Here is a 21,179-nt window from a genome sequence, read left to right on the forward strand (position 1 = left end):
TGTTTCAGGCGAAGCATCGCATACTCCGCCCGGTCCATGTCCAGGGCAGCCAAAAGTTTCCTGGCTGCCTGCAGCTGCCTCCAAACCCTGGGGGCCCCCGTCCTATGATGAACCTGTTCCAGCTCCCTCACCTGCCGGGTAAGCTCATCCCTCTTGATCTGTCGATCCTTATTCTCAGCCGAGGAGATAGCTATAAATTCGCCCCGGAGCACAGCTTTCAGGGCTGCCCACTGTGTCGCGCGAGAGGTGTCTTCGTTATCATTCACACTCTGGAAATCCAAAATGGACGCGCGGATCTGGTCCACTGTCGACCGCCTATGCAGTAGCGTATCTCGGAGCCGCCAGACCCCTCTCGGCCGAACCACCGGTGGCAGAGTGAAAGCACCCTCCACCGGCGCGTGGTCGGAGAGAGAGAGGACCCCCATATCTGCGTTCGAAGCCAAAAGGAGCATTGGACCCGACACAAGTAGACGGTCCAGTCGCGCATAGGACCTGTGAGCATGTGAGAAGTAGGAGTATGCGCGGGTGGTGGGGTGAAGGTGGCGCCACATGTCATGCAAGTCCAGCTCCTCAAGTCGAGTGCGAATCGAGCCCGAAAGCTCACCCAACTGGTGGCGCCGCTGCACAGACCTGTCCAGTGCCGCATCGAAAACTAGATTCAAATCACCCCCTAATACTATGTCCTGATCAGAGGTGGACGCCACGTCTTCTAGTGCCCTGTGCAAGAATTGATCCTGGTGGTCATTGGGGCTGTAGATAGTGCCAACAGTCAGTACTAAACCCCCCACCCTGATCCTATATGCCAGAAGTCTCCCTTTCTGTTCTGCTACTTTGTGCAAGACCTCTCCCCTGAACCCCCTAGAGAACAAGATCGCCACCCCTGCCGTTTTAGAAGCGCTAGAGGAGAACAGCTACGTGGGGAACTTGGGGGTACGCATCCTAGAGCAGTCCTTAGCCAGCAAATGGGTCTCCTGCAGCAGGCAGACATCCGCCTGGGAGTTCTCCAACAAAGATAACACAGCCCGCCTTTTAACTGGGTTATTCAGCCCTTTCACATTAAGAGTGAGCACTTTAAGAGCCATCAAGGAGGGGAATCACTGGAGCACACAACAAGAAGCAGAGCCCAGCAGGCAAACATGGAAGTCACCACACGAGGCCTCCGCACAAAGCAACTACGAGCATCCCCATGGCACAGTACAGTCCCCGAACCCCAACACCCCGCAACTGGAACCCCCCCCCCCCCCCTCCCCCCCCCCCCGGGACCCCACACATCCAAACCCGCACCACGCCCAACAACAACCTCCCCGCTAGTCCCCAAATTCAAAACATCCCCCCGCCGGTCCCGTTCCCACACCCCACTTCTCAAACTTTGCAAAAAAGACATTGTCCCAGTCCGGTCCTTATCGGACAAGGCCGTGGTAAATCAGTCTAGTGGACGTCCAGCCACCACCTCCAGCACTCGCCATTCCTGCCCGCCCTCCCCCTGAATCCCCGCACCTGCAAGAAGAAAAAGCTAGAGCAGACTCCCCCCGGAGTAAGTTCAGGCCGTCAGGGTAGCGATCTTGAACGATTTTCTCTTTTGCAGCGTGACCGTGGATAAATCCTGATACAGGGCCACAGGGTGGTCTCGGAAGCGGAAAGGCTGCTGCCCATGCGCTTCTCGGAGGATCCGCTCCTTCAGGGGGAAGTCCGGGAGGAAGGCCAGAATGTCCGGGGCGGGCGCCGTGGCTCTGCGGGGGCGACCAACCCGATGTGCCCGGTCCATACGGATCCGAAAGTCTTCCGACTCCCCCAGAATTGCACGAAAGAGGGCCACCAGGTATGCAGTCACGTCTTCACCCTCCTCGCCGGACGGCACGCCACGGACCCTGATGTTATTCCGCCTGGAACGATTTTCGAGGTCCTCGGCGTGGGCCTGCAATTCAATCTGTTGTTCCCGCAGCCGCAGGACCTCCTGCTGCAAATGGGTGATCTCCTCGTCCCTAGAGTGGCCGGCTTCCTCCACGGTGTTGACACGCTCCCCCAGGGAGTCCATCTCTCTCCGTACTTCACGGACCTCCCCGGCCACTTCACGCTTCAGCGTCTGAAAGTCCTCCCGCAGGGAACTGAAGAGCGATTCAAGAAATGATCTTGTCACCGGGGGTTCTCCGCCATCTGCACCCCTGGCCGGGGCCGGGGAGGTCGTGGTGGGCTGAGTTCCTCCACTACGCAGGGCACCGCGCCCCAGCATGTCCGGCAAAGTCCGGTCACCCCTCCTCTGTCCTCTAGCGTTCGACATTTCAGCTGTGTGGGGGACGTCGAGGGTTACCGTCCGGCAAAGAGGGCAGCCGTGCCGTCGCAGCTATACACCAGACGGGGGCCGCGCCTCACAAAGAGCACTAGGAAGGCCGAGCCGCCAGGCCGAGGTGCACAAAATGGCCGCCCTGTAATAGCAATCGGCCAACGCCCAAGATGGAAGGCCTATCCTCCGCTCGGATCCGGTCGTGAGAAATCCAGCCGGCAGGCAGACTCACGAGGCGATGGTCGCCGGGGTCAGCAATCCCAGGGAAAGATCTGCTCCAGGAGCACAATGCCACTACTCCACCACCAACGACCGGCCGGAGCGACCTCTCAGGACAAGCCCCTTCAAACCACGGACCAGCGTAGCAGTGCGATGTCGGCTCCGCCTCCGCCTAGCTCCTCCGCTCAACTCCGCTCCCTGCAGCCGCCGCTGGCGGGCTCCGCTTCGCTCGCGAAGTCGCCGTCGACTCCCACGCCGACAGCACAGGCACTTCAGCGGGCCTCTCACAGGCGGCAGAGCGCTCCGTCAGGTCTCGCGGCTCCCGGCTCACACACAGGCTGCTCAGCGGGCTCCGACCCAGGCTATTCCGGACAGGATCTCGCCCCCAACGGGGCAAACAAGGCTCAGCAAACGATCCACACCTCCACCGGGGGCTCCAGGCTCAGTCACCGCGTGATCCGGGGGGGAATCAGCAGTTACGAGCGGCGCAGGATTTCAGGGGTCCGGGAGCTCTCGGCGAGTGCGACCTCTCAGCCCGCCATCTTGGCCCGCCCCCGGCACTGCTTTTAAGTTACACGACGCACCACCCCATCCCACACCACAGTCTGGGCCAACCGACGCCAGCTCCCATCAACTGGCACTGTCTCTTGCACCGTGACCTGTCAGCACTGCCCCAAGAACCGCTTCACTCTACACCGCAGCCCTGATCTCACCGACGCCGCTGGACGACAATCACAGAGCCACTGCCTGCACTGAGACTTGAGGGCCCTGCACTGCTACACTTCACATCAGTTGCCACAACTGGCCCTAACCGACACGGTTGGCCAGAACCAAAGGAACTGTTTACGAGTCTGCTGACACCAACACTGATATGCACCGACATGGTCAGCCGGAACTGTTGGATTCTGTTGTTTTCAGCACCATGGTAGCACTGGACAGAGCCACTGAATTCAAGGAACTGCATTTTTTGGTCGTACTTGCAAAGTGCCTATTTTTCATTACTGTATGTTGGTCTTCTATCGGTTTGGTCTTTTTTGCACAGATAAATATTGGTTATTTTTCTAAAAGTGATGTGATTTTTTTTGTAGTGTTTTCACTGTATTACTGTTTGGTTATGTGCAAATGCTTTACACACTGCTCCGAGATAAGCCTGACTGTTCGTGCCACGCTATGAAGGGGGTGAGAAGGGGTTATTTTATAAGTGTATCCCCTTATCCTGACTAGAAGGAAGGGTCGCTATTTGGACAAAGGTGCAAACCATTGCGAACTAGAGACCCCCAATTTCTAACCAAGGGTGATCTGGGGTATTTGACTGGATAGCACTGCCCTTGTAATCTAGATGTATGGAGATGACTTGTTGGTGTACGTGAGGCCCCTTCTGTAGCATTAACCTGTCTTGCACCAACTAAGAAGATACAGGGACTTGTCCCATATATACACAAATTGCTAGAAATGCGTGTTTTTTTCGTCTGAGGCAATTTTAGGATCCTGTCGACGAGCTGGATGCCAAGAGACCTAGAAGCCTCAGATCCACCACACCAAGACCCAGGTTGAAACATCTGAATCATAACCAGAATGCCCTGGACTCGTCATAGTTTAGGGAAGATACAAAACTGCACCATACCCAAGATAGCTTCAAAAAAAGGGATCCTCTGCAAAAGAGTAGGTGTGACTTCGGCATATTGTTAGTAAATCCCAACGATGTCAGGAAGTTCGCCATCGTCTGGAGGTGGTCTACCACTGACCGTGGGGAGACCACCTTACTTATCGAGGTGGGGAAAATTGGAATCCCCAACCGCCTATGGTTTGTTGCCATCACCTTTACGAACACTCAAGGGGCACAGGTGAGGCTGAATGAAAGCACATCAAATTGAAAATGCTGCTGGCCCATCTTGAACTGCATGTAGCGTCTACAGCTCCGCAAGATGAGTCCATGAATATAGATGTCCTGGTGGTTCAAGTCCACCATCGAGTCACTTGTATCCAGGGCAGACAGAATGGGGCCATCGTGAGCATCTTGCATTTGTCCTTCCGCAACAGGGTGATCTGAATGCAAACAGGATGTTCGTGTTTTTTTTTTAAACCTTTATTGTACCTTCACATAGTTACACAGCAATTTGCCTACAACCCAAAGGGCCAGCCGCTAATAAATGAGCATTGGAAGTCATGCATAAAGTAAGTTCATATTGTGATCATGCTGCTAAGGGCAAAAGGTGCATCATACGGTTAAGTGAAAGGTATACAATCGATATCATGTTGCAAGTCAGTTAAGGTTTTGTTTTTTTGTTTTTTATGAAAATAACAATGAGGAAATCACAGTGCGGTCATCTAAAAGTAGTAGTGCTGTTTAGCTGTATGAAAGATCCACATGACAGTATGTGTTGCTATTTGTTGTCATGAATTCAAGCCAAAGTGAAGGGCAGTGATTCCCATACATCCACGTGTAACTTTGTAGCAGTCCCTATCTTCCTTCGACCCCTCAACCTACCCCCCCCTCATCATCCGACTCCAACTGGTCGTCCTCTGGCAGAGGATCACAAATTTCACCACGGTATACATTCCATGGGTACCATATCGTATTCCATTTTCCTGGGCACGCGCGGCTTAAGTATACCACCCTCTCTGTCACCATTATCTTGTCCATATTCATGCACCACTGCGACTTCGTCGGTAGTTCTGCCGCCCCCAACGCTGAGCGATATCTCTCTTGGCCACCATCATGCCTAACGTTACCCAGAGTTGGCCACATCTGGACAGGTCAGTCGGTCCCCACACATTTAAGAGACATCGCCTCGGTTCTGGAAGGAGCGAGGTCTCTAGAGTCTGTGACACAGTGCGTAGTATTTGTCTCCAGTAATTTTGTATGCGTGGGCAGTCCCAAATTGTATGGAAAAAGGACCCCTCCTCCCCACAGCCACGGAGACAGTAGGGATGTTGTATTCTGTGGATGCGATGTAAGAGTGTTCTCGTATAATATACTCTGTGTAGGACCTTAAGCTGTACAAGTCTCAGCCTGGCCGAGATGCCTACCTCTTTTGGGGACGCCAGTGCCTCATTCCATTCGTGTTCATCCAGGCGTCCACTTCCCCTTCCCATCTATCTTTCAGGGGGGCCAGCGGGTCAGGTAAGTTATGTAGGAGTTTACGGTAAGTCAGTGATGTCGCTCGTTCAATCATAAAGTCAGTTAGAAGACGATCCTCCAACGGGGAGGATTCTGGTAGGACCGACCCAGAGGGGATGGCTGCAAGCAAAGCATGGCGTATCTGAACGTAACAGTATGATTCGTGTGGCCCCAGTTCATACAATTCCCTCAGGCGGTTGAATGAAATGACCTCACCCTGTTCCCACATGTCGCCCACCGTGGATATTCCGATGGAGTCCCAGTGAGAGAAGCCCCTACTGTATCTCAGGTTTCCCAAGGCACGGGTGTCCCAGAGTGGGGTGAGTTTGGTAATTTTCCCCTTCCAGCCCAGCGCAGCCAGCGCCACATGCCAGTGACACAGTAAGTTTAGTAGGCCCCGTTAATGTTCGTACTTTACGTTGGTCGTACAGTGGGGCTAGCATGTTGTTGGTGCCCAGTTGTGCTCTATCTGTTTGGAAAGCTGGGTCAGTCTGTAAGGCATGTATCCACTGGTTAATGGGCTTGAGATGCGCCGCCCAGTAATATAGGTGAAGATTCGGCAACGCAATTCCACCATCATACCAACCCCTGTGTAGCTTGGCTTGCGCTATGCGCGTTGGGCGATTGCTCCACAGCAGACCAGAGACAACTGCTGCCACCTTTTTAAAGTACCCCGGCGCCACCGGAAATGGCGTGTTTTCCAGTATATACAGAAAGCGGGGCAAAGACATCATTTTATATAGCGCTGCTTTTCCCAGCATTGTCAATGGCAACCCCGCCCAGAACTTGACGTCTTGCTTGAGCCGTTCCAGTGGTGGCGTCAGATTGATGTTCGTTTTTTTGGCACGAGGTAATATCAGGAGTTATAGCCTGTACGCGGCCTCAAGGGTAGAAACAGGTGTATGCACTCAAATTCTAGCAGGTGTGTGACTTCCGAGACATCTTTTGGTGTTTGCCTTCACTTTAAGCTCCCAGGTTGCATTCTGGCTCTTAAGGAGGGCTTGGAGTCGTGTGCCAGATCCAAACACCAAAGGCACACCTCTTGGAGATCTGTCACTGGCGTGTGTGTGTGTAACATTCTCTACAAGGCTTGAACTCTGTAGCCTTAGGAGAGGACATAGTTCCCTTGCACACCGGAAAAAAAGTAGTTTGGGGGGGTAAATGGCAAGAAAAAAAGTGAGGCGCAAGTTCGAGATCAAGGTGCAAAGAAAAAGGAACTGATGATTGCAGGGGTAGCTCTTAAATGCGGCTCCCTTCATCATTTCTGTGGTAGAGCAAAGTCAGTGCTGATCCACATGGCAATCCTACTGGCACGTGGAAGCACTTCTGTTTAAATATTCCTTATCCAGTCTGGTGTCTAGACCTAGTCTAAAGGTTAGGAATCTGTGGTTAGACGTATGCATGAAAAACATTTTTCCTGAAGTGACCAGTACCAAATGCACCGTGCTGGGGGCCTTTGTGGGTGTGAGTACTGGCTCATAATTGCTGTAATTGAGATCCTTAGAGGTGACTCAGAGTGGAGGCTCTAGAAACCCTAATCGTTTTGGACTTCCAGAGCTATCAGTATAGAGGTAAAGTTGTTCAATTTCGATGGACCAGCAGAACTACCAGGGAGTTGCGCTCAGCTTAATTTAGTGACTTTGAAGTTAACCCTAACAAGTAAGTATTAATTATTCCTTGAGGTGAGCAACTGCCACCCCAACTTCTTAAAGTTATGCGCTGATGTTTCAGTCCTTTTTTTCAAATTAGCAATAATTATGTCACTAAAGCCAAAAAATGTCACCATAATTTGTTTGTAGATAATGTGAAACATGTACATTTCTAAACCAGTTCCTGCTTCTAACTATACACTTTCTAATGTGTTTGGCTGAAGTTGAATTGTAGAATTCTGGCTGAAGTTTGACCGAAATTGGATAGATTCCCTACTTAATGTTGCAGTGGCTCGTGTGAACGGCCTTAGTAATTGATCTTTATTTGGGTGATTTATCTGCTTGCATTCAACTACAGGTGACTAAGAGGCAGCAAGAATATCTGAAACTTGAACGCAACTGGATGACTGCTGTAAAACTTTCAGAGATGGCAGCCGAGGCTGCATACCAAGCAGGTAACTGAGATATAGCTTTTACAATAGTACTGGTGCACTAAACTGTTAATGCAATTATCTTGTTCCTGCTTATTAAGCACATTTCATAGATGTGGATGTCACTATTGCTGATGTGTAATTTTTAGAGTTGATATGCCTTGTTCCTTAACATAGGGAGTTGGTTTGGTCTGAGTGGCGATTTTAGATGTCTGTTTTACCAGTGACTAGCAATTACTCCTATGCAAGTATACATTCGGGTCATTCACTCGTAACTGAAATTTGAATATAGTGGTCTAGAATGCTGACCTTATCCACTGATCTGTTGTCCTGCCCCATAAATTGCACATTTAACTAAAATAGCAGAGCCTTGGGTTTGCTTAATTGCATTTGAAGTGCAGTGCTTTACATTTCGATTAACAAATGTAGAATGTTAACTTCTTTAAATTCTAACAGGAAAGCGGGCTATTTCATTTTTAGGTCTCGCTTGAGCCGGCTCATCCGCTGATCTGGCAAGACATTTAGGGAGTGGGCTTTAAAAATCCGACCACACGCTTTTGCTTGTGGCCTAATGTTTGCGGTTACGCGCACAGCCGCCATCTGGCTTCCTATCTCTTCCTCATTAAACGCATCGCTCAAACGCGTCGCTCGCGGGCACCCATAAATGCTTGTTTTATTGCCTTTGTTTATGTGACGGAGATCCATTGCATTTGGCAGAACATTTCTGGGGCCGTACTGCATGAAATACACCAGGTGGCGCCAACTTGTTTTAAAGAGCACCATACAGCATTTTGTTCTGCGGTAAAGAAGACGCTTTAGGAGCGGCTACTAAGCAAGTTATGCACATAATCTATATTTTTGAAGGGATGTTTTGTTGCCATTGTATTTTCAATATAGTCTCAGAATCCTCTTTAATATATTTTTTTTAATTGGAGAATGTACTAGCGGAAATCAAATTATACAGACATTAAGGCTCACTCTCTTGCATCGCTCGCTGGCACCCTTAAAGCGCGCGCACAATCCAAGAGCAGGCTGCGCGCGCACTCCCTAATTGTTGTAAACACATGGCGGTCGCGCTTTCACTTTTGCGGCTCCGTTCACGCTGCCCACCAGTGTGCGCTTCCCTGCCAGCCACCGGTGCAGGCTTCGAAAGGAGTCTTTTTGCTGAGAGGACAACTTAAACTCCAGGCACGTTCTGTCCTTAGCCCCTCTGCTGACACTGCAGACAGGGGTGAGTGACAGTCTTGTTTTTCGTTTTCCACGTTTGCAAAACTGCTTGAAAGACAGAGCGAGAGCGCACCGGCACAGCTCTTCCTTTCCACGAGGGAAAGAACCCCTCTTCTATGGGCATTCTGCTCTGCTTCCCTGTCACCTCTTTCTGCATGTTGAAGTAGCAGCTGCTTTACCGCTTACAGCATCCTGCTTTGACGAATGTGCTTGTCTCTCATTCAATTTCTCTTCCCTCCCTAGGTCTACCTCCCCGGGCCTCATTTCTCTTCTGTGTCCTACCTCTCGGCTACTTACTTTTCCCACGTTTCTCTGCGCCCTTCTTTCCCACCACTGCCTCGCTGATCCTTTTCTCAGCTCAGGGGATGCTCCCCTTCTGACTCGCCTTAATAGCTTCTCCCCCAGTACAGCCGTTCCCCCTCTGGCTTGATTCCTTCTCTGCCCCCAGTCCCGTTCCTCTGCACCAGGCCATGTCCTGCAGCAGCTGGTGCTGGTGGCAGGCCCTGGCCTGGTTAAAGATGGCCTGCAATGACGCTCCGCCGGTGCTGCTGGACCACGTGCATGTGGAGCGCCGCTCCGTGCCCGACATCTGCCCCCGCGAAGTCGCTGTTGGCAACTTTGTGCGTTACCACTACCAAGGCACCTTCCCAGACGGCAGCAAGTTCGACTCCAGGTGAGGCGGACAGGCTTGTAAAATGACTTGTCACCAGGCACCTGGATGACATAAAACTAATCTCACATGTGGCTATTTCACATGCTTTCCAGTCTGCCCAGGTCTCCTTGGACTCCTAAAGCCTTGCTAGTCTAACAATTTCCATGATGCTGGAAATGCCTCTAATCGACCTAGACGTGATTCAGTTAATCTAGTATACAGCCCTGAAATGAATAAGTATTTACAATCCGACTTTCTGAACTGCATCACAGTGCAAGGGTAAGGACTCAATTAGACGTGTAAATCGTTCCCACATAATCATCCCAGCTATAGGTAGAAGCTTTTAAAACCAACAGGATTTTAACACTGATGCTAGCGCTGTGACATACCAAGCCCCCCCCTTATTTTTCTGCCCCCATCTCATCACCTCACACTCATGCGCTTCTTGACTGTAGTGGGTCCTCAGATAATCATTCATTGATTACAAGCTTGCTGCAAACTAAATAGCACATTGAAAACACTAGTTCTGACATTTAAGGACAAACCAGTTGCTCTGGAATTCATTAAAATCTTATAACACATCTTGCCAAGCAGACCGTCCGCTCCATGGACACCTAATAAAAACTCACTTTTACACACCCCACCCAGCAGCCAGACTCCTAGGACCTCTTTCGCAATCTCTCGCATCATTTCTCCGTATTAAAATTAACTCGTTTGATCATTTTAGGGTGCTCACAGGAATACAACTCGAGCTTTCATTTTGCATATTTAAATTGTTTTAATATCTTTCTAGAAGTCTTTCTGTGTGCTTGCTCGAACACAAAGAGAGACTTCTTTTGGTCTTCCTCCCTTGCACACAATCCCTACCTGCCCAATAGACCATTTCAACAATTTCTCTTCAACAGGTAAAGCCTCGAATTCAAAAACGCTTTCCACCTTTCTTCTTCCAGCTTCAGTTGTGTTGCCTCATATAATCTCAGCACACTGCTTGCATCACAGAAAAAAACAAGTATCGGTATAGCCAAAAAGTCTCGCCTTTGGGACCTTATAAGTGTTTAGTTATCCAGCACAATATCCTAGGTGCAACAACATCAACTGTTGCATGACTAAACACTTATAAGGTCCCAAAGGTGAGACCTATTGGCTATGCTAATGCTTGTTTCAGCTTTGGGGCCTACTTCTTGCGTTTTGGCTGGAAGTTTGCAAGTTTCAGACTGGTTTAGGTGGACGGTTCAATCATAGACTTGTTTCCTTTAGTTGTTTTTGAGATTTGCTGTGTTCAAACTTTTGATGCCAGCTGAGTGTATTCTTTTCTCAGCCTCTGTGAATTGGGGCTGGTGGTGTTGCCCTTTTTGAAGTTTAGTGGTGTCTTTATGGTACTTTTTAGAGTTGATTGCTGCTTTTCTGATCTTAATACTGCACGTTCTGCGTAGCAGTAAGCATTATTCCAAAGATGTGGCCTGGGGTGCAATGAATGAACCGAAACACTTGCTTTGCAGTGTAAAGAGGCATAACATATATATAGACAACAGCTCTCTAAACGTGTATATCTGTTTACAATTAACAACTTAGGTGCCCCAATCTATGTCTACACGTTCTGCTTTGAAGTACCTGCAATCCTCACTACTGATGGAAGCATTTTCACTTATGTAAATGATTTTTTCCTCTGCTTGGTACCTATTTATTAATCAAACCTCTTCGTTAAAAACAAATGTACATAACAAGTGTTGGAACATTGCCCGGAGAGGTTCTGGAAAAAACACAGGGTGGTGAAACCTGGAGTCACATTAGAGAGAAAAAAGACACTTTCAGAGTAGGAGGAAGCGAACTGTTTATCACGCGGCAACGCGTTGTGACTACCCCGCACAGCTAAAATTTAGAAATGGGAGTAATCTCTCTTACTTCAGCAAGTAATCGGAATATCTTTATTTTTCTCTCCTTAGAGGCGATGCAATCTCAAGAAACCTGAATTGGCACTTCCCGCTTTAATGTCGACAATCCTACCCCCCAATGAAGCAACTCCTCTGGCCTTTGGTAGCAGACATGGTCTCTTTATGATGTCCGCTCGAATGCACAAACCAGGTCAGAGTTCCAACAACTGCTAACTCTGAGGCCTTCAGATAAATTGACAATAACAATGGGAGCTGTGGTTGAACCAAGACAGGAGTAGCTTAAGCCTTCCACCCACCCCAGAGGGAAACAATTGCAGTATGTTGGTATGTCAGCAGATGATTGGTGGGAAAAACTGAATACTGCCTGAATCAATATGAAGAGATGCTTCAATGCTGACTTGAAATAAGCATGGTATCAATTTGGGGCTATCAGATAATACCACTGACTTCCTCTTTGGTCCCCCTGGCACTGACAATTCTACCCCTGGTCTTGTGGGCCAGGTTACGAGGGTCCTGTGAGCCTTCTGAAGTCCCATGTCCTTGCCCATCTCCTCTCCCTCAGCCCCAAATCAAATCCTGAGGAATAGATCAGGGAGAGATTAGGGGGGAAACTCTCCAATGTCTTTGGGGATCACAGGATTTGTCATGTCACTTCCACTACTCCTTTTCACTTTGGTGAATCGAAGCTGATGGAGGGAAGTAGGTTATCTAATGCAGCAGCAGGTTCTCAGTCTGTGGTGTGTGGAAATCAAACACAGCACTTTAATGTGATCATGTGATAAGGAACACATGGATGTCTCACACACTTCAGTACTGTCCATCAGTCAGAATGCCGAAACGGACTGTGCGGCCAGTGCAGTGTGTCTCCTCACTCTCTTTATGATTGCTTGCGGATGCTGAGAAAAAGGTTTAAATACATCTCTCTCTCTCACTTCTGTAGTGCGTGTGTGCTGCTTAGATTTTTGCCACAGAGTTAGCTTAATTCCATATATAATATTGCCATGAGGCTTCAGTCCTTTGTCCGTGCACTCTGTCCATGCCACAAAAGCACGACTGACCAAGAGATTACATGAGAAATTTCAAAGAGGTACATGAATAAGTGTCTCAGATACTCAGGGATACCTATCTCACTCACAACAGTGGGTTCCTCAAGCCAGGTGAGAAGAACCATATAGAGATTTATAAAGTGGGATCGGGAACTCCACCCCCTGTCCCTCATATATCTCACGCATATTCACAGATATAGAGCAGATAAACAACAGCGTGAATGAGTAAAACATGTTGTGCTCCTTGTACCTTATACGTCTACTTGGAGCATTGAACGTGGCTTCTTTTACACCCGATTTAAAGGGCTTTCTTTACAGAAACTATTGCTTCCAAGAGCTCAGGCAGAACCCACCAATGCCGGCTGTACTCAACGAAGCACTTGAGTGACCCCATCCCTTCTGCATCCCATCTATTCCGACCCTTCGTGTCTTGGGCATCACTAAGAGGAAACGTCACGTGTCCTGAAATGCACTTTCTTTAAATATGCAAACGTGGGTGATATTTGAAGCCTACATAGTCCACGACTGCCAGATCTGTGCAGAGTTGTTCTTTGAGCGTATTTTGCTGGCCAGAACTATGAGTAATTGTTGCTTTTTGTAGGTCTTGCACTTTACACATGACAACGAAAATAAGTGCACTTTGTGTCAACAGTAATGTACAGCAATTTATACGTCTTTCCACCTTAACAGCATTCCGAGCAATTGCGGGGATGTGCACACCAACTGGGAGCCTTAACAACTCCTCCCTGCCACTTCCGAGGATGTCTCCACTCTCAATAATGGAAACTTTCCCATAGCCTCTAAACCTTGGTTCAATTTGACTCTTAAAGCTGCTAAGCATGATTGCAAGATTTTGGAGCGTGCTTGACGCAGGAGTGGTTACTGCCCCATAGCCAAGAGGAAGCTCAGAGCAATGCAAAAAATTTACTACGATGCCATTCCCATAGCTAAAGGGCACTTCTTTGCAGCTCGCATTGATTCTGCCAGGAACAACGCTGAAGAAATCTTTACCATAGTGCAGAGTTTTACATCACTGCGGGCTCAAGCGAGTGTGACCCCATCTTCTCTCGCCTGGTGTAAACGCTCTCATGCTGTTTCAGAGATAAAATTCAGGCCATCCAGGCTACATTTCCTTCTGGTAATGGTTGCCGCGAGTGACCTTTGGCGGTGCAACCTGGCGCTTACACCTGCTCTTTGTCAACATTTAGAGAAGTCGACCCCCTGGAATCCCTTAAAATCCTCAGGGGCTCAACTCCGGTTCCCCTTCTGACTCCTGCCCGAACAGGCTTTTGGCAGCAGTGGCAGAGAGTGTACATCTAGAGGTGAACTGTATCGTCAATCTGTCTCTTCAGACAGCAGCTGTTCCTCAGGGTGTAAGCAGGCGAAGATCTTGCCACTTCTTAAAAAAACGTCTCTGGATCCACTTAATCCTGGGAACTACCGACCCATCTCCCTCCTTCTGGCTGTTGCCATGGTCTGTGAGAAGGTGGTCAATAAACAACTTACAGAATATGTGGAGACTGGGGGACTTCTGCACCCAGCTCAATCAGGGTTTCGAGCCTCTCACAGCATTGAGACTGTTTTAGTAGAGGTGGCGGAGGCTATCGGGGAGTGCCTCGACGCAGATGGGAGGGCAGCACTAATTTTGCTGGACCTCTCGGCGGCGTTCGGCATGGTCCCACATGCTCTTCTCTTGGCCTGTCTAGCAGAGATTGGTGTATCGGGAGCTGTTTGGGGTTGGGTTAGGTCTTTCTTGGAGGAGCGGGTTGAGTAGATTTGGCTCCCTCCTGTCTCTTCCTCCCCTCAGCTGGTTACCATTGGAGTCCCGCAGGGCTCTTCCCTTAGCCCTCTCCTCTTTAACATTTATGTTACGCCATAGATATATCGGGCAGAGGAGCTTGGGGCTAAGGTGATGACCTATGCGGACGATACTCAGTTGCTGTTTACCTGGGACTAATAATCAGATTCCGTTGCAGAGGCGCAACAGTGCCTAGTTTCCATCTTTAAATGGCTGGCGGATGCACAGCTCAAGTGCAATTAACAAAAATCTGAGATTTTGCTCTATGGTAAGTTTCCTGCTGACTTCCGAGAGCAGCTGTGGCCACCTGACTCTCCTCTGCCCCTCTCCTCGGGACACCCCGCTAAAAATCTGGGAGTGTGGTTCGATAAGAGTCTTTCTTACACAACACACATTAAGAAACTGGCCCGATGCTGTTTCGGCCTTCTTAAGACTGAGGAATTTCTTTCCACTCCTCCTGCAAGCAGCAAGAGAAACTGTCATGTGTGCTTTGATTTTGTCACGCTTAGACTACGCCAATGCCCTCTATGCTTGCGCCCCTGTCTACCGGTTTAAAAAGCTCCAGGTGGCCCAGAATACGGTGGTCAGGCGGTTATTGGGCATTTCGGCGAGGAATAGTGTGGCTCTTCAATTGCGCTCTCTTCATTGGCTGCCTGTGGCAGACAGGTTCAAGTTCAAATCTCTGGTTTTGGCCCACCGTGCTCTTCATGGTTATAACCCCCTTTATCTTCAGAGGCGCTTCTCGTTTTACTTTCCTTTGCCTGCTCTCCGATCTATGTCTCTTCGTTTTGCTCGGGTCCCGCGCTTTAAGCTCCAGAGGCTGGGTGGTAGCTCTCTTGTGGTGAAGGCAAGTTTAGCCTGGGCTGCCCTCCCCCTTGCTCTGCAGTCCATCCAGGACCCAGCTGTGTTCAAAAGGAAACTTAAGACTTACTTCTTTGCTTGATAGCTTCTCCTTGTACCCCTCTGGCTTCTCGCCGGGACACTCACGAGTATCCAAGCGCGCTACAAATGGATATAACATAACATAGCTCTGTGTAGTGCATGCGTGCATTTTCACAGTGCTCTTAACCAGGGCTGCTTCCCAGCTCAGTGGTAAGTCATTCATTGAGCTGAAGCTTCAGATAGGAGGAATCGACCATGCTGTAAGCCTGTGCCATGCATGAGGTTGAATAAATGTCACCAGCAACTTGTTAAACTCACAGCCATCTTCATGACAAACATTAACTATCGCGTGAACAGAAACTGTTCAGTTAAGGACTCACAGATCTGCCTCTGCAGAACCATTGTCACCAACATTCGGGCAGTATTCTGCGCTGTTTTTTGACGGTGGCAAAGCTGTCATCTAAACAACACTTGACCTTTGCCGTCAGTGTCAATAAGGGCCTCTGCTTCTGTGTCTCACTCTGGTCCCCCATGTTTAATCTGGAAGATTCTGCACTGTGCGGGTAGAATGTTTAACTAGAATTAAAATCCTTCAGTCAATGCCCCTTCTCCCACTCAAGGAGCTGGCATGTATAGCCCCGTCAAAGCAGGCTATAATGCTACGATCTGGTACGTTCAAGGGGAGGCCCTTTAACAACTGACAATCCATTGGCAGTGGGCTCAGGGGCTATAATCCTGCCCTTCTCTGCATCATGGGCCTGAGCCTCAGTCGAGTGTGCATGTGGAACAGAAGTGACTATCTCCACCAATATCGACCAACTCCAAGGTAAAAAAAAGTGCGCACCTTGTGCTGAAAGTAAAAAAACAAATTTGAAGAGAAGAGGAGGAGGCAGCAGGGTGAAGGGAGATAGGAGGGGGTCTGAGCCTGTTTCCCTTGCGGGAGCGAGCAGGAACCATCTGTTAATTACAAACAGATGGTTTCAAAGCTCACTTCCGCAAGGGAATCGAAAAACATGCACGCGTTGGCATTCAAAGCAATGCAATGCATGCACGTTTTTACCTGAAAAAGGGAATAGATTTCTAAAGGTCTCCTCCTAAGCAACGCGTGCGCGCTGCGTAGGCGAGACCTAAAAAAGGACATTGCTACTAGCCCGTAACACATTTCCATACCTAACTCACCAAACCCACCAACGCCACTCGACCACGTGATTCACTACAAGATTCTGAAGCAGGCAACATGTCTCCCCATTCAACCATCATAAAGGAGGATAATAAAAAAGCAGAGGAGACACATCCTGGGGATGCTTGTGACATAGCCACATGAGGATACAGACCTAGACCTTTAACCTACATGTCCATCACCACCACATGATGTTTCTGCCTATCATTATCTAATAGCCAGAGCTGCAGCTTTTCATAATGTGGCTTTACATAGAAACCCTATCGAAGTTGATTTTCTTTTCGAAACACTATCCACTGTTCAAAGGGGGTCACAATATTTACCATACCTTAAAGGAATGCTTTGTGACATTTTGAAGGACCCTGTAAAGACATGTATTTTAATAACACCACAAGTGGACAAAAACTATAAGACTGCACCACCTGAACCCATATACATCAGTGGACAATTAACATCAGACTCACTGGTAGTGGCTAATGGATGCAAAAAAGCAAACTCTCAAACAGCTGGACACTCACCTCCCCCAGAAATAGTCAAAATAAATTGACGCTTCAGGTAAAAGGTCTAACAGCACAATCTGCTAATTAATAGCATATTGCCAACAATCAAACTCCTTTATCTCGTTACGACAGGGTTCATTGGGATGAAATGGAGGGGCTCCTCCAACATATCCCAGGAGAGTACAAGAAAAGGGGTTCTGAAATTGTTAATGAGGGGAAACTAATCACCAATAACTCAAAATGTGTTGCTAAATTAACGGGGGCTTTACAAACCCCCGCGTATCAGGGGTCCTTTCATAGGCCCAATTGCAAACACGGGGAAAGACCTGCCTTCACTGACACCACAGGGTCTTCCTATAAAAATCAGGGACAATTATCCACTGGTAAAACCTTTTACAGGGGACCCTACAGAAGAAATAATTTCAAAGGCCGTGGTTGCGGAAATAATGCCCGGACCGGAAATACAAACACCAAACAATAACTTTCTTACCATTCCCCCCGACAACTTAACACCTGTCGGGGATGCCTTCATAATTTCTTACTGACATGGAAAAACATCACAACACATCAGTGGGTGTTGGACATTATCCAACATGGTTTTTTGTTACAATAATATTGGTGACTTGGGGAAGTGGCGCCCACACCAGTATGGTCTCCAGTTGTCCAAACTAAAGAAACACATTTATATAGGGTGCTTAAGGAGCAGGTAGAGCCACCAAGTCTGCCTCAATTGGAAAGTAGACCACAGTCTTTTCCTCACTCTTTACGTTTGAACTCCAAGCACTCCAAAGTCAAAGTCAGGTCTGTATCATACGTAGATTTCCAATGTCATTTATTCAGACATTATATTTCATATTCTTAATTTTAGTTCCTAGGTACAAGATTCTTAACAAAATAGCTTCATGCCAACACATGTTTCGTCCGTTTATATAGGACAGGACTTCATCAGGGCTTTATCATCACAATTATTAACAGAAATAGTTGGATATCATAATCCCGATCAGGACTGTTCATATGGCACACCACAATTTAAAATTCCATCCACTTGTTATATAACTGTGGAAATGAGGTAACAGTCATCCGAAATCAGTTGGTCGAGTACTCCTACCACGCGTGAATGCTGCCGTTATCCAACATGGTTATTGTCTGGAGCTTATCACAACGCCACAAAAAATGACCCTTCGCAAAAACAAACTATCCACACAGCACAAATCTCTCCTCCAACAGGAGATATTAGCTCTATTACTCAAGGGGCTATAGAACCAGTCCAAAAACCATATCACGGAACAGGGGTATATTCATTATATTTCTTCATTCCCCAAAAAGACATCTCACTTCGACCCATTCTTGACCTCAGACCACTCAATCATTATAGCCAATCAGCCCACTTCCACATGGGCACTCTCCAGGAAGTGATTCCACTGTTTCAAAAAGGCAACAACATGGCCGCTTGAGACCTAAAGGATACCTATTTCCACATACTCGTACATCCCTGACACCAGAAATATGCATGGTTTGTCTTCTAAGGAAACATTATCAATTCAAGTTTCCTCCCTTTGGTGTCACTACCGCACCATGGGTATTCACAAAATATTTAGCAGTAGTGGTGGTACATCTCCGCAGGCAAAACTTACAAGTGTTTCCTTATTTGGAGGATTTGGCTCATAAAAGCAAACCACTCCCAACTTTGCAAACGGCTTACACAACAAATGCACACCCTATTACATCAAATACGGTTTACCATCAATCTGCAAAAATCGGACCTTCAGATATGGCCAATACAGCCATATTTAAGAGCTATACTCTACGCTTCCCTGGGACTAGCATACCCAAATTCAGACAATTTACAAAAAACACTGAGTCACTAATCCAATACATTCAACTTGGGACCCAAGTCACATGCAAAATACTCATGCAACTTCTAGACATGATGGCCTTCTGCATATCAATAGTTCCACATGCCTGATTACACATCTCACAGCAGATACATCCCTGACTTGTTGGGGAACTGACCTGCAGACTAACAATTCACGGGGTGTGGGATTCGAAACACTAAAAAGTCTCCATATCAATTACCTAGAGCTACAGGCTGTTCACCTAGCATGGAAAGCGTCCCTACCTCACCTACTGCACAAAGTTGTCCTAATCCAAAGGGACAATATGACAATAATAAACTTTTTACAGAAATGGGGGGGCGTACTCTCTGCAATTATTCCGCTTAGCCCAAATCATTTGTCGCTTAGCAATACATTACAACATTCTTATTCTGGTAGAACATGTACAAGGGACAAGCAATCAAGTTGCAGACCTGCTGAGCAGAACGCAGCAACAAGTCCACGAATGGGAACTTCACCCCCAAAGTTCTCCTACCATACTTTTTAAAAAATGGTGATTCCCACAAATAGATCTATTTGCAACCCCAAAGAACGCATAATGCCTAAACGTTGCATTCAGGTTCCCACACACCCTATCCAAAGTGTATGGATGAATTAGTCAGGATAATTGTCTACGCTTTTCCACCTCTCCCACTACATCCATTAGTGGTCCGAAAGCTCTGACAGACCTCCCTCACCATAGTTCTCAGAGCTCCAACATGGGCTCGTCAATCATGGTTTACCACATTACTGGAACTCTCCCTAGTTCCACACCAGAAGCTTCCCTTAACCCAGACCTTCTCCCACAGAACCTTGTCAGAGTAAGACATCCCAATCCCAGGGAGATTGCAATATGGCTCCGAAAGTCATAGAATGTGGGTACTTAAATGTATCACAGCAATGTATGGATATTTTTAAACAAGCTTGTAGGCCTACAACCACTCAAAGCCATGCTGCTAAATGAAAACAATGTGTTCTATACTGTCAGCATCAAAAGGTTAATACTTTACATACACAAATACAAACAAGTATTTTGTATTTGTTCCATCATCAAACTTCAGGTCTAGCCTATAGTTCAGAATACCAGTTATTAAGGAATGTATGGAAGGACTTGTAAGAGTTGTTACACCTGCACCAGTATGGAACCTTAATATTGTACTAACAAGGCTAATGGGGTCTCAATTTGAGCCACTACATTCATGCCAAATCCAATTATTTGTCTTGGAAAGTCGCTTTGCTAGTAGTTGTCACTTTACTTCACTTAAGACGTGTTTGTGAGCTCCAGGCATTATTAAACTTAGAAGAACCATTTTTCTAGCTGCATAGGGACAAAATAATTCCTAGAACAAATCCAAAGTTTCTCCTTAAAGTAGTTTCACCTTATCACATTAATCAATCAATAGAGTTTCCTGTATTCTTTCCAGAACCGGACTCTGCTACAGAAAGAGATTTACTTATATTGGATGTGAAATGAGCTGTGATGTCCTACACTGATAGACAAAAACTTTTAGAAAGACTAAGCAATTACCTCCCCACACTGGAAATGCTATTTCAAAAAGTGGAATTTCAAGATGGATAGCAAAAGATATCCAAACTTGCTATGCTAAAGCTAAAAGACTTTTACCTGTTAGCCCTAAAGCTCACTCAACTCATAAAATAAAGGGCTTATATGGCATTTTAAGTCAATATTCCTCTTGCTGACATTTGAAAAACCGCAACATGGTTCACACCACACATTTTCACAAAACATTATTGTGTGGATGTACTAGCACATCAACATACCATAGTTGGCCAAGCAGTACTACGGAATCTTTCCAACAACTGCAACTCCAACAGGCTAGCCACCGCTTCAGGAGAGGGACTGCTTTACAGTTGATGCACAGCATGTGTATCTACAGCATACATGCCTTGAACGGATTATGTTACTTACCCTGTAAGCATCTGTTCTTGGCATGTAGTGCTGTAGACTCACATGCACCCTCCCTCCTGCCCGGAAGCCAGTGCAGGTCACAGTTAATTTACATTAATTCACATTACTTGCATGGACATCACATTACTAATACTTACTACAACTCAATTCTCACCCACCTACGACAAACCAGTTGAACAATGGAGTCAAAGCCCATGCACAGTATCACCAACAAGAGGAGACACACAACCTCATGACTTCAACAACTTCTTGAAGAAAAACAACTTGTAATCATCCAAGCCCGACACTGTATGGTGGATTTAGGCACAGCATGTGAATCTACAGCACGACATGCCAATAACAGATGCTTACAGGGTAAGTAACGTAATCCAAACCCCATGTAATTTGTGGTGAGAACTCAAGCAATTCTGTAACGGGATTATGTTAGCACTTTACACAGAACACTTTACTTTTAGATATGTGTGTAGATATGCATATGGCACTTTATAGTATTAATG

The 21,179-nt window shown here is 47.4% G+C and overlaps 1 protein-coding gene across 1 annotated transcript in view; it reads left to right on the forward strand.

Annotated features, from left to right (window-relative positions):
• The window catches only part of DIABLO (diablo IAP-binding mitochondrial protein), a 151,974-nt gene that overhangs the window by 71,245 nt on the left and 59,550 nt on the right, over positions 1–21,179 (forward strand). The window contains exon 5 of the mRNA XM_086942969.1: positions 7,629–7,725. Coding sequence (XP_086799095.1) covers positions 7,629–7,725 — 97 coding nt within the window. The remainder of the gene's footprint in view (positions 1–7,628; positions 7,726–21,179) is intronic.

Source organism: Lissotriton vulgaris, chromosome 11 (assembly GCF_964263255.1).
Source record: "Lissotriton vulgaris chromosome 11, aLisVul1.2, whole genome shotgun sequence".
Classification (NCBI taxonomy): domain Eukaryota; kingdom Metazoa; phylum Chordata; class Amphibia; order Caudata; family Salamandridae; genus Lissotriton; species Lissotriton vulgaris.